Source organism: Microtus pennsylvanicus, chromosome 10 (genome assembly GCF_037038515.1).
Source record: "Microtus pennsylvanicus isolate mMicPen1 chromosome 10, mMicPen1.hap1, whole genome shotgun sequence".
Classification (NCBI taxonomy): domain Eukaryota; kingdom Metazoa; phylum Chordata; class Mammalia; order Rodentia; family Cricetidae; genus Microtus; species Microtus pennsylvanicus.
In genome coordinates, this window is record NC_134588.1 from 45594240 (window position 1) to 45606663 (window position 12424).

General features: G+C 45.7%; 1 protein-coding gene across 2 annotated transcripts in view; it reads left to right on the forward strand.

Annotated features, from left to right (window-relative positions):
* Positions 1-10396, forward strand: part of Colgalt2 (collagen beta(1-O)galactosyltransferase 2) — a 99127-nt gene extending 88731 nt beyond the window's left edge. The window contains exons 9-12 of one of the 2 annotated variants that reach the window (XM_075988228.1): positions 2223-2355; positions 3380-3507; positions 6629-6835; positions 8229-10396. In XM_075988228.1, coding sequence (XP_075844343.1) covers positions 2223-2355; positions 3380-3507; positions 6629-6835; positions 8229-8499 — 739 coding nt within the window. In that variant the 3' untranslated portion in view covers positions 8500-10396. Of the gene's footprint in view, positions 1-2222; positions 2356-3379; positions 3508-4174; positions 4446-6628; positions 6836-8228 lie in introns of those variants that run through there. The other variant, XM_075988227.1, reaches the window with a different exon arrangement.
* Positions 10397-12424: the final 2028 nt, after the last annotated feature.

Below are 12424 nucleotides of genomic sequence, written 5' to 3' on the forward strand. Positions count from 1 at the left end.
TTTGTATATATATGCCCATTTAATCTAGTTTTTTAAAATTTTGGCTAACAAACATTTATAATATAACCCTTTTTACTTCTATAAGGTCAGTAGAATACCTGCTCTTTCATTCTTGAATTTAGTAATTTAATAGTAAATGAGACTACTTGCTTTGTTTATTTATGGGTCTAGGTAAAAGATTGTCAGTTTTTTACTGATCTTGTCAAATAAGCAGGCATGTGTGTGTGTGTACGTGTGTGTGTGTGCGTGTGTGCGTGTGTGTGTGTGTGTGTGTGTGTGTGCGTGTTCTGCATGGTTTTCCTTTCTATAATTATTCTACTGTAGGCTGTACTATTCTCTATTTCCTATTTAATGTGAGTTTAATTTGCTTTTCTTTTGCTAGTTTTCAAAAATGGTTGGTTAGTTCACATGTATTTCTCTTTAATTAGATTGTTACAGCTATAAACTTCTTAAGTTGCAATATCCTGAATTTTCTCTCATTTCAAAATATTTTCTAGTTTCCCTCTTGATTTCTTTTTTAGCCATAGATTATGTGGAAGTGTGTTAATTTCATGGGTTTGTGAAGTTCTCAATTTCCATTGTTATTGATCATTCCACTGTGTCGTTTTAATATACAGAGGTTTGATTTATGGTCTGTGGTCTTTGTGCTTTAACACATGGCTTTCTTAGAGAATGCTCCAGGGACGCTTGAACACAGGCATGTCTTTCTGCCATTGAATGGAGTGTTCTGCAGATGTCTGTTAGGTCTAATTGGCTTGCAATGTTAGTCAAGTTTTATTTATATGTAAGTCCTATGTCGTTGTCTTTAGAAAATATTCTCTCTGCAGATCTGTGTTTTCTGATATTAATATAGCCCCTCATCTCTCTTACGGCTGCTGTTCTTGTTATGTATCATTTTCCATCCTTTCACGTTCAACCTATTTGTGTTTGGAATTTAAATCCCGTCTCTTGTGGACAGCATATAATTAGATTATTTACAATTCCTTGTTACTGATTGCCATGTCTAATACATTGCCATCACTACCCTTTTCTCTGGCTTCTGAAGGCTTAAAACAGGAGGTGGGGGCTTTGGGACTTTTTTTCTGGGAAAAGTTACAGCTTTGAGTATAATTTTGTCTCCCAGATTCTCAGAGATACAATAAAGATTTTTTTTAAAACAGTATTATAAACATCTTAGCCCTCAGTTTTTCCTCTGAACTGTTTTGGGTAGCCTCTCCTTAGACCTAACTGGTAATGCTGCCCAGATGACGCTGATGTTAAAGCAAGTTTGGACAAATGCCTGCAGAGAGGACCATTCACAGAGACCGCGCCCACAGTACAGCCAAATAAAGACAGGCTCCGAGAATGGGGCTTCTGGAGACGCCTGGTTTGAGTAGGGGTGGTGTCCTAGGGACAGGTCCTGTGGAGACCCCTCCACCCTGTCACTTCAGGGACTATTTCACCCCAGTTTTCACGGCTACTCATGGTTTTATGAGGTGCCTGGTTTTCAAGGATTCTGTAGGACTGGGGAGAAAGGAGTTCAATTAAGGTAAAGATAAAACCCACACAACCAACTGTGCTTAAAGAGATTCTGCTGTTTGCCTTAACACATACTCTGTGGATTATTGTAGGACCTTAGTTAGTTTCCAGAGTTTCAGAAAACTGATGGTGGCCATTCTCACCAGTGCCTCGTTCCTTTTATAGAGAGACCGGTACCCCACCATTTGGAAAATTTATCTGTGTTGTTTTTATATTGGGCCTTGTTTTAGTTTTAGGTCCAAAGGAATGCCACGTGAGCATGGTTTCTCTTCTCATTACTCTTGGTTCTTGGCCCTTCCGGGATGTAATGGGCTTATAAATTGATTCTCCTTCATTAGGAGAGTACTTTTTTCAAAACAAAACAAAACATGTTGGGCACTGGGAGGGATGCACGCATGTAGAAGAGGCCATTTTACCATCATCATACTCAGGATGCTACTGTGGCAAACCAGCCCTGAGGGCGCCAAGAGAATTACAGGAAACTTTCTCCATGTATACAGAGGCTCAGAGGAAACATGCAGTCTCTCTCTCTCTCTCTCTCTCTCTCTCTCTCTCTCTCTCTCTCTCTCTCTCTCTCTCTGTGTGTGTGTGTGTGTGTGTGTGTGTCTCTACCTCCCTCCCTCCCTCCTTCTCCTTCTCCTCCCCCTCACTGGAGTGGGGACACCTTGACTTAGATATCTTCATGTGTGTTCTTTATCACGCAGGGCTCTCAACACAAGTCAGCTGAAGGCCTGGAACATTGAGATGCTGCCAGGGTACCGGGATCCCTACTCCTCCAGGCCTCTAACGCGGGGTGAAATTGGCTGCTTCCTTAGCCACTTCTCTGTCTGGAAAGAGGTAATTAATGACTTAGAGGGACAGTTTGGTGATGAGGAAGAGGGATAATGGGATGCGAGAGGAGCCTCTGGCTGTCTCAGAAGCAAGCTTGAGACTTGTTCTTGTTTTGCGCATCCGATCAGCCCAAGGCCAGCAACAAAGACACTTGGACGGAGGCCTCAGTGAGACGTGGGGTGGTGGCAGGTGAAGGCGTTCACACCGTATGGACTTGATTTCTCTTAGGTCATCTCCACCGCAAACAGGAGCGGTTAGTGTGTGTCTGTCATGATAACATTTATCAAATGAATTCATGCACACAGAAGGCATGCGAGGCAGGGACAGGAAGGATGGGTAAGAAGAGTCAGAGCCACAGCTTGATCCTGTGTCTTAGACTTCCAGACACTAATGAAGGTGGCATTGGAGTGCAGGGTCCATGAATAAGGGTCTGCTCCCCCGAGAAAGGAAAATAACAAAAAGGAAAAGAAAACCAAACTACGGACCCCTTGGTGTTTCCTTGAATGATCCAGTTTTTTTTTCTTTTTTGCTTGTCTTTTGTTTCTTTAAGCTTTAAATAGAATGTTACAGAAATATGTAGAAGTACATAGATCATAAGGTACCGTCAATGAAATCGCACACAGGGAAGACACCCATATTAATAATTACTGGCATCAAGAAACAAGTGACACTGTGTCCCCCTCTGCACAGCCTTCTGGTCACTCTTCCCCCAAGGGTTATCACCATTCTAATGTCTGATAGCATGGTATGGCCTGTCTTTGTGCCTTCCTTGATGTGACTGGAACTGCCCTGTAATACATGTGACCCCTCAGTATTGCATATGAGAGATATCAACCCGCCCGACTGCTACCGCTGTAACACTGATGGAGTTCTAGATCGTCTGATTTCAGTGCTATAAATATGCCACCATCATAGATACATCCTGCTGTCCACAGACATGTTCTTGGATCCAAGTTAGGAGCTTTCACAAATAAAAATGCATATCGAAGTTTTTATACAGTCTCCCCCCCCCCACCGGTGGCCTTTACAGGTTATTGACCGGGACCTGGAGAAGACGCTCGTCATTGAGGACGATGTGCGCTTTGAGCATCAGTTTAAGAAGAAGCTCATGAAGCTGATGGATGACATTGACAAGGCGCAGCTGGACTGGGAACTGATGTGAGTCACTAGGCAGAGAGCACGCAAAGGCAGTCTTTGCCAAGGTACAGAAAGCCCACCTCCCCAGCGGGCAGGAGACCCAATGCAAGCTTCCTGCCATTCCCGTGGTTTTCACACCACAGATGTTTCCAGAAATAAGAAGTAGGGAGAAGTTGGGCAGTTGTTTTTTTTTTTCCTCCACCTACTGTCCAAGGTGAGAAACTACAGAACTACAGGAGATTTTTTTTTTAATGAGACTGGTGTTGGCCTGACTATCAGGGGCCTCTTGATGGAGCAGTGGAGAAGCCCTGATGACCATTGGGAGGACCATGAAAATTTCACCTGCAAAGCAAAGTGGCCTGTGGGCAGGGTGTGAAGAGGGAGCAGGAGGCATTCATTAAAGGGCTCAGCTCCCAGGACCAGGCTGGGGTGGGTGGGTGTGGGAGGCTCAGAAAAAGCTCCTCCGCTGGGAGGGGGTTGTCTAACAAAGGCAAACACTGACATCTGGGCTGGGGGCAGGAAGCCAGGCTCCCTGGAGGGGTGCTGGCTCAGAGCTAATGTTAGTTAATGCTCCTCTCTTGCCTCTAAGCTAACATCTTTTCTCTCTTCTTTCTCCCCTTTCTCTTCCCGTTCTCTCCTTTTCTTTCTCTTTCTTTGTAAAATAATCAACGCTTCCTGTTCCTTCCAGTGAGGCAGAAACACCCCAAGGTCCCCGGGTGTGTACCCAAGATAATACTGTCAAATCAGAACCCACTCATTGGGAACAGCCCAGCTTTCCCTGCCCTTCCATCCTCAGCAGGAAAGATCATTTTGGACCCTGGTGGAACACCTGTTTTCACAGAAAATGGCCCATTCTGAGCTTAAAAGGAAACCCAGCAATGGCCCAGTTAACACATAGAAACTAGACTGCAAAAACCAGTACAATGTAATAAAAAGAGGCCTTCCCCTGTCAGATGTGAGTCTTGCAATCCATATCCTGAACAGTTTGTTGAGGTAATGGGTCAAGCCTCCAGAAGTCACTGCTCTTCAGCCCTTCCTGTGGTAAAACCTCAAGCCCACACAGACTGGAAGCTACGCTGTGCTCACGTGATACACGGAAAGTCAGCTTTGACTGACACTCAATAATCATGGAAAACGCGGTCCAGGACACCTAAAGCAGATTCGGCACAGAGCCCTCCTTGTGTGTGGCATGGTTGGTGCATTCTCAGGCCAGAGTACCATCAGACCCGAGAAGGAAGGACAGTTGTCCTGATAAGGACAGAAAGAGTAAAAGAGTATTCTAAGACGTCACAGATTCATGTTTTAGAAAACTGTTAGCTGCTTTAATGAAGAACTGCTTCAGCCAAACATAAAAGCTAGTCATCCATCCGTGATTAGCAGCCTGTTGTTTCCAGGGAAAAGAAAGAATAAATCAGGACAAGCTAGACAATGGCTGGACTTATCTGGGAGTTTTCTTCAGTAAGAAATGTGGTGTGGGCCAAATATGTTATTTCATATTTTCTGAACACACTGAAAGTTAAAAAAAATAAATGAGGAAAGGAGTTTTATTTAACCAAATATATCTGAATATCGCCTATTGATATTTTTAGCCCCTAATGAGATAGTTTATGGTGTTTGTACTATCTTTAAGGCCTGTGTATAATTACACTCAGAGTACATTTATACCCAGAAAATAAAATGTTAACTGTTCAACTGTAGTCCTGCCAGATAATAAACTTGCTTTGCAGGAAGAAAAGTATTTTACAGATAGCTAAAATATCAAAATTGTAACTTATTTTTAAAATCCTTTTGAAGTTTTTGAAATTATGACATCATTTCATTTCCCTTTCCTCTCTCCAACCCCTACCATGTAGCTCTCCTTGCTCTCTCTCAAATTCATGGCTTCTGCCTCCTCTTCTTTAATTGCTGTTACATATATGTGCATCTTACATATTTATATATTTATTCCTAAATATCTAAATATAGCTTGTTTAGTCTGTAGAATGTTATGAGTATGTATACACTTCAGGGCTGACCACTTGGTATTGGATACCCAATTTGGGGGTTCTTCCCCAGGGTGGGGAGACTCTTTCTCCTGCTCTGGGTATTCTTTCGTTAACTGTAGTTTTTCATCTAGGGTAGAAACCATCTATGTTGGCATGCCTATTGGTGCCATCCTCATTTGGGTCTTGTTTAGGCTACCATGTTGTGGAGACTCCATGGGTGTGACTTCCCACATTCCTGGGGCATTCAGTCTCATGGCAGATACCCTATAACCTCTGGCTCGCACAATCTTGCCTCCCCTTCTGCCTTGATGTTCCCTGAGCCTTAAGTGTAGGAGTTGTATTGGAGGTGGGTCTATCGGGGCACAACCTAAATTAGAATTTAAATTAGTAAGATTACAAACTCAGTTCCTCAGCGCTTGCAGCCACATTTCAGGTATTTACTGAAAGAGTCTTTCCTGCTACACACGAGAAATCAGACTCTTCAGTCTGAAATGACCGTGACTGTGTGTGTGGTCCCCAGAAGAGCTGAAGACGGAATACGTTCTTGTTCTGCACACCTCTGTGCCTTCTTTAGAGCATGGGCAGGGTGTAAAGGGGGGAAGGCTTTCAGAGCTGTCACTCAGCCCATCCAGAAGGAACCCTTTGGGGCTCCTCTGGGGTTTCTACACGCTCTGCTGCTGACTCTGTCTACCACAGCCTTTTCAGTTCTGTTCACACCAGCACTTGGGCAGTGGTACAGAAAGCATCCAAGGCTGAGAGTCTCGGGGCGGGAAACAACAAACTCAAGATTCCCACATCTGGCCTCTCTCATTCCTTTCCAACCTCTCTAAACACAGCTGGAAATCTCATATCATCCTTGGGAAATCATCCAAGCAATTTTTTCATCTCTTCACATCTTCCCTTTCTGGCTTAAAGACAGACCACTAGGCCTGAGGAGTTGGGGTGCTGATGAACGGAGCTGGGGAACTGACTTCATGAGGACCAAGAGCAGTGATGGATCCCGACGGAACGTTCTCTGTGGTAGTAGACATTATCACAAGACACCAGAGTTCAGGCTTTAAAATATCGCTTCAAACTAAATGCTTGCTCTGTTCTTCTAATAGTCAGTATCCTAATACCAAGTTGGAACATTTCTCCTCGCCCCCATTCCCTTACAGTTACATCGGCAGGAAAAGAATGCAAGTCAAAGAGCCAGAGAAAGCAGTGCCCAACGTTGTAAATCTGGTTGAAGCTGACTACTCCTACTGGACGCTGGGCTACGCCATCTCTTTGGAGGGAGCACAGAAGCTAGTTGGAGCTGATCCCTTTGGGAAGATGTTACCAGTGGACGAGTTTCTGCCAATCATGTACAACAAGCATCCCGTGTAAGTCTCCTGCCATGGCCACCCGTCTCTCGGGCACACAGTTTAGGAATTAAACCTCCTGGGTAGAACTTGAATGTTTTATAGTTGTATGGCTTTTCTAAAGAATCCTCCTATAATTATAACCTGGAAGGTTGAGTAGTCCCGTGAACAGCCAGGAAGGATGAGGCAGAGGAGTGAATGCCGTGCCCAATGCCCTCTTCATTACCCAGTGCTCGGGACCATGGTCAGCTCAGAATCTACTTGTCTGTGTTCTTCTGACTTCATAACTTTACAGACCTGAAGTTAAAGGTCATTGATTTAAGCACCCTAGATGTGGGGTTCATTCTGCTCACTGCATGTGTGTACCACTAGATAGGAAGTGGTACACATCCTCCTAGCGCTCGCCCTGCGGGAGATAAAATAGATCCATGTACAAATCTTCATGATAGATCATGAAACTCCTCATCATGGAGATGGCAAGAAACCAGGGGAATGAGGAGGTGGCGCCCTGAGCCAGATATTGATGGAAAACGGAGTTCGGTACTCAGAATCCCAAAGGCCTATGATTGACGGACACTTATCAAAGGGTGTGGTAAATGATGGTTGCCTGTCGTTCCTCGTAGTAGGCTATGAACTCTGGGAGGTAGGAACAGCCACAGATCTCTGGGTCCTTAGGAGTATTTGCAATAGCTGCTCAACCAGTGTCTCCTAAACTCGCGAGTGGAGCAGACCAGGTTCTAACTGCGGCTTCTTCTCTCAGATCCAAGTGATCTCCAACTCTGATCTTCACTTTAGTTGTCGAGGCTCCCATGATGCAACTTGCTCATTTTGTTTCATCAGTAAAGATGGAACTAGCTACGTGTCATCTTTTAGGTGACATGCTTTACCTTTGAACCCTGGTGGAAACAGAGAGTCAAACCATCATCTCCTGAAACAGAAGGGAAATGAGTAGCTATTTAATCAATGTTTACTTCTCTCACAGACAAAGATACTGAATATGTATTCTCTACATAACTTTCATAGAAGCCCGTGGAGGAAGGTCAAGATGTCCCTCTACCGTCATCTACCCCATTGCTGCTGTCGGGGTCTCAGTTGTCATTTGTTTATCCAGGAACAGGACACTGGTTGTGCATTGGTCATGTTTATTTTTCACTAGGAGTCCAACAGAGTTTAACATTCACCTTTTAGAGCAAGACTTGAAGCTCCTTCACTAACCCTTCTACCCACTTACAGCAGGTTGGGCCTGACCTTTTTGCTTATTTGTTTGTACAGATCTTCTGAAAGCCTTAAAGTAGTAAGGTCCTCTACAATCCATACAACTTTGCAAAGAGGGAAACGAACCCACATGGTTTCAGGGTCCTTCCCTGCTCCCCCAGGTGCCCGCCCTCACGCGCCTATGCACCTCTCGTTGCAGAGCCGAGTACAAGGAGTTTTACGAACCCAGGGACTTGAAAGCCTTCTCCGCGGAGCCTTTGCTCATCTACCCCACGCACTACACGGGCCAGCCTGGCTATCTGAGCGACACAGAAACGTCAACCATCTGGGACAATGAGACAGTGGCCACTGACTGGGACAGGACACACTCCTGGAAGTCCCGGAAGCAAGGACACATCCACAGCAAGAACACAGAAGCACTGCCACCGCCGACTTCTCTGGACACTGCGCCTTCAAGGGATGAGCTCTGAAAGCTCCCGGGAGCAATGTCTACACGGTTCACCACTGTATGGCTTCTCTAAAGGGATGCTCTTCTGTTTCTTCAAGGTTTTTTTGTTTGTTGGTTGGGTTTTTTGTTTGTTTTTGTTTTTAGAGAGATGGTCGTCATCTAATCAAAGTGATTTCATGTGATTGATCAAAATAATATACTTTAAATAATGAAGAACAGAGAAATTAGAAACCAAATTCCCTGGGATACCTTTACTGGAATGGCCAAGTTAAACTGCAATCCAAATGCCCAGTTCTGCTCACTAGCCATAGAATGCTGTTCGCCACACAGATGTGGCAACAGTTCATATTCTTGTCCATGAGATGGCACCACCAAGCTGCCAGAGCAGTAAGTGGGCAGTCAAAGCGGACAAGCCATTGGACCTGATTACTCATCTGAGTGCTCCATTTTCTGTGACAGATGTGACCTTGAGGGCTTCAAGCCATCTTAACTATACTTATTGGTCTATTTTATATGACCTTGAACATTGGCCTATGTAACAAATGCCTGGGAGTGGGGAAATCAAATCATTAATTTGGCTTTTATTGAAAGGAGCTCTGTCGTGAGCCTACTACAGAGTGGGTGCTTCCTTCTTGGCCTCCTTATCCAATGGAGTGGGTAGCTGGCTTGGGCTAAGATGTGGCTCTTGACCATCATGGCAGCTAGATCTCTCATTAACATGTCTAGCTTCCATGTGGCTATAATATTTAGATATTTATGAGGGGAATGTCTTAATCTTTGGCATTTTTTATCATGGCTTCTTGAGTCCAATATGTACTATTTATAAAGAAAATGGTAATATATACGAGGTAAGGAATGGGGTGATTCCAGCCCTGTGCGTGGGGTTCCCTCGCTGCTCTAGCCCCTCCCGCCCTTTGCGTCACTCCCTTCCCTGGAAACAGTGACTTTAATATGTCACTGTTAAGCGGCAGAACACATTCCAGGCTCACAGTTGCCCTTGCCTTGGATTGTCATTGTATTCTGGATTATTTATTCTACAAATTTGTAAAAAACATTGTAGGATGAGACAGAGAAACCAGTGTCTCAGGCTCTCATCCCATGTTGGGGGACTGCAGTGTAGCGAGGTGGGTCCAACCGTCTGAGTTGTCTGGATTTCTCAGCAGGGTCTTTGCAAGGAAGACCGCTGGTGAAAGAGGCTAATGCTAAATTATTCTCCAGGGAGTGTGTGAGGCCTTGGTTCGGACAATAGGTTTAAGTCGACAATCTGCAACTCTCCAAGCCAAAAAAATCTTAGACACCCTTTCTCAAAAGATGGCCCCTACACGCCTTCCTAATTTCTTCATAGACTAATTTTCTGTCAGGTGCAACGTCTGCCTGTGTCCTGGTGCCCAGACTCATAGCGGTGTCTGAGAGCACCTTGCTTCACCTCAGCCACCTGGTTGTGTTCTCTACCAGCTGGTCAGCTGGAGCTGAGAAGCCAAGAAGCCAGGCTTAGCCTGCTCCAGTTTGCCTCTTCTCTTCTAGAACAAAGGAAGAGCGCTGGAGAGCTCATGAGAAACCCTTAGGCAATCCCTGGGCCTCCTTGGGTATTGGCTGGAGGAGCGGAAGGACCTCCCGCAACACTTGGGTGTTTGGTATTTTGTCTCTAATCTGAATGTGCGTGAGTCTGCCTGGCTTTACCTGTGTTATTTTTAGAGGGTGGAAGGTGCGCTAGGAGTGGGGGAGAGACTGGGTTGCTTTCTGCGGTGTTCTTGTTGTTGTTGTTCTTGTTGTTTTAGTGGAGAACTTTCCCTCATTTGCCCTGTCAGCTGGTCTGATGGATTTAAGAATTTTCATTTTTAAAAGACATTGGGTTTCAATTCTAGAAGTTTAGGTTAGGACCTTTCCGACTGTGAATAAAGATCTGTCTGTTTGTCCAGCCTGTGTTTTTGACTGCTTGGATCCGGGTCCCTGGTAAAGCTTTCATGTGATTTCATGTGATTATTCTACACTCTTCAGCAAACCAGAGGTTCCTGGACCTCATAGTTTGTCCCGCCTCCCTGGGACCTCATCTTAAACCTGGACATCTGACTTTTGCTGTGACTTTTGCTTCAGTGCAGACTTTGCTCTGGCCCTGGAGCTGTTCTTGGTGCCTGGGAGGCTGAACCCCATCCTGATTCCTCTCAGGATCCAAGCTGGGATCTTCTGATGGAGGAGCCCTACCTGGGTACCGCAGGGTGTGCTGTGTGTGCTAGCACCTGTGGTCTGCAGAGGGCACATCCCTTCAGATCCCTTGGAAACTTGAAGGGGGGGACATCCCACATCCAGGTCTGTCCAGGTCCTGTAGTCTGCAGAGGGCACATCCCTTCAGATCCCTTGGAAACTTGAAGGGGGGGACATCCCACGTCCAGGTCTGTCCAGGTCCTGTAGTCTGCAGAGGGCACATCCCTTCAGATACCTTGGAAACTTGAAGGGAGGGACATCCCACATCCAGGTCTGTCCAGGTCCTGTAGTCTACAGAGGACACATCCCTTCAGATCCCTTGGAAACTTGAAGGGGGGACATCCCACGTCCAGGTCTGTCCAGGTCCTGTAGTCTGCAGAGGACACATCCCTTCAGATCCCTTGGAAACTTGAAGGGGGGGACATCCCACGTCCAGGTCTGTCTTACTGTGCTTTTTTCAGGACAGGGAAGTGATGATCTGCCTTCTGAGCTCGTCAGAAAAACTAAACAAAGAACCTTATCTCTAAAATATGCTGCCTCTCTGACTCTTCAAACCCTTGCTGACTGGGACTTCCACGTCTGTGCTGGGATGTTGAAAACCAGAGAGAACCATGGACTGCCATGGGATTCCTTATGACAAATGAGACAGGGCAGCTCCTGCCCTGCTATGCTGTGGGAGCTGCTCTGGACAGGTGGGTAGGCGTGTGCGAGCTGGCGTGGATCATGGCGCATGCTCAAGACAGCATTCTCCCCCCACAGGGAACTGAAAGTGCCCATCTTTCATCGTGCTACCACGAGTCCATCCAACCATTCAAAGATAAAATGGAAAATCACACTTCCTCCCAAGTCTCCAGAACCATGTGTGAGCATTGCCTGGCTTCAGGCCTTGTTCTGGGAATGAAAACACTCAGGGGACAAGTGCAGGTCCCCTCTACTGTGGAGTCCAATCAATTTAGGAGCAGTGCAGGCAGGTAGCCGTATTTTAGATATTGCGGTGGGGAGGGTTGTAGGGTACCAGAGGAATTGAGTCTACTAAGGAGGTCTATGGGATGGTGAGGGAGGAGGACAGGGTGTGGCAGTTGGAGATGCTCTCCAGGCACAATGAAAGGAGGCCAAGGTCCATGTAGAGCTAATGGGAGAGTCTGTGGGATGGAAAAGTTGAGGATGTGTCGGGAGTGATAACAGAACAGGGCCGATTAGGTAATGACAGCAAGCCGACTTGATTACTTTCTGATCCTGGAGACAGAGGTTTCTGTTTGGGGAGGGATTCTGGGATTTTAAGGCTTGGTCTGTTTCCTGGCAGACAGTGCAGAAAGTTCTGGAATAAAGTTGTGCCTGAAGTCAGAAAGTTTCCCATTCAGGTATGAACCTGTTGATCTTACTGTTTCTCACTTACGGTTGGAGCAAGTACCTAAAGCAAAGATGGCTTCCAGGAAGCTTTTTACAGTGCACTTATGTGGTACTCTTTCCAACCAGGGGGACGCGGGGACTGAGCCACAAGAAGTCAGTTCACTATGGAGTTAAATAAGAACAAAATAATGTCACAGGTAGGCAGGTATTTATGAAAACGGAATCTAATGGGTTAGACCCACAGACAGACAGTCCTGGAAACTGTCAGTATGGCCACATTGCATTTTGTAGGGACATTTTGAGAACCTGCTGCCCCAGAGACATTCTCATAAATATGGAGAGGGAGGAAGCTGGAAGGAGAAAGGACTCGTGGGGTCCCCTGTGAGCCTCGAATG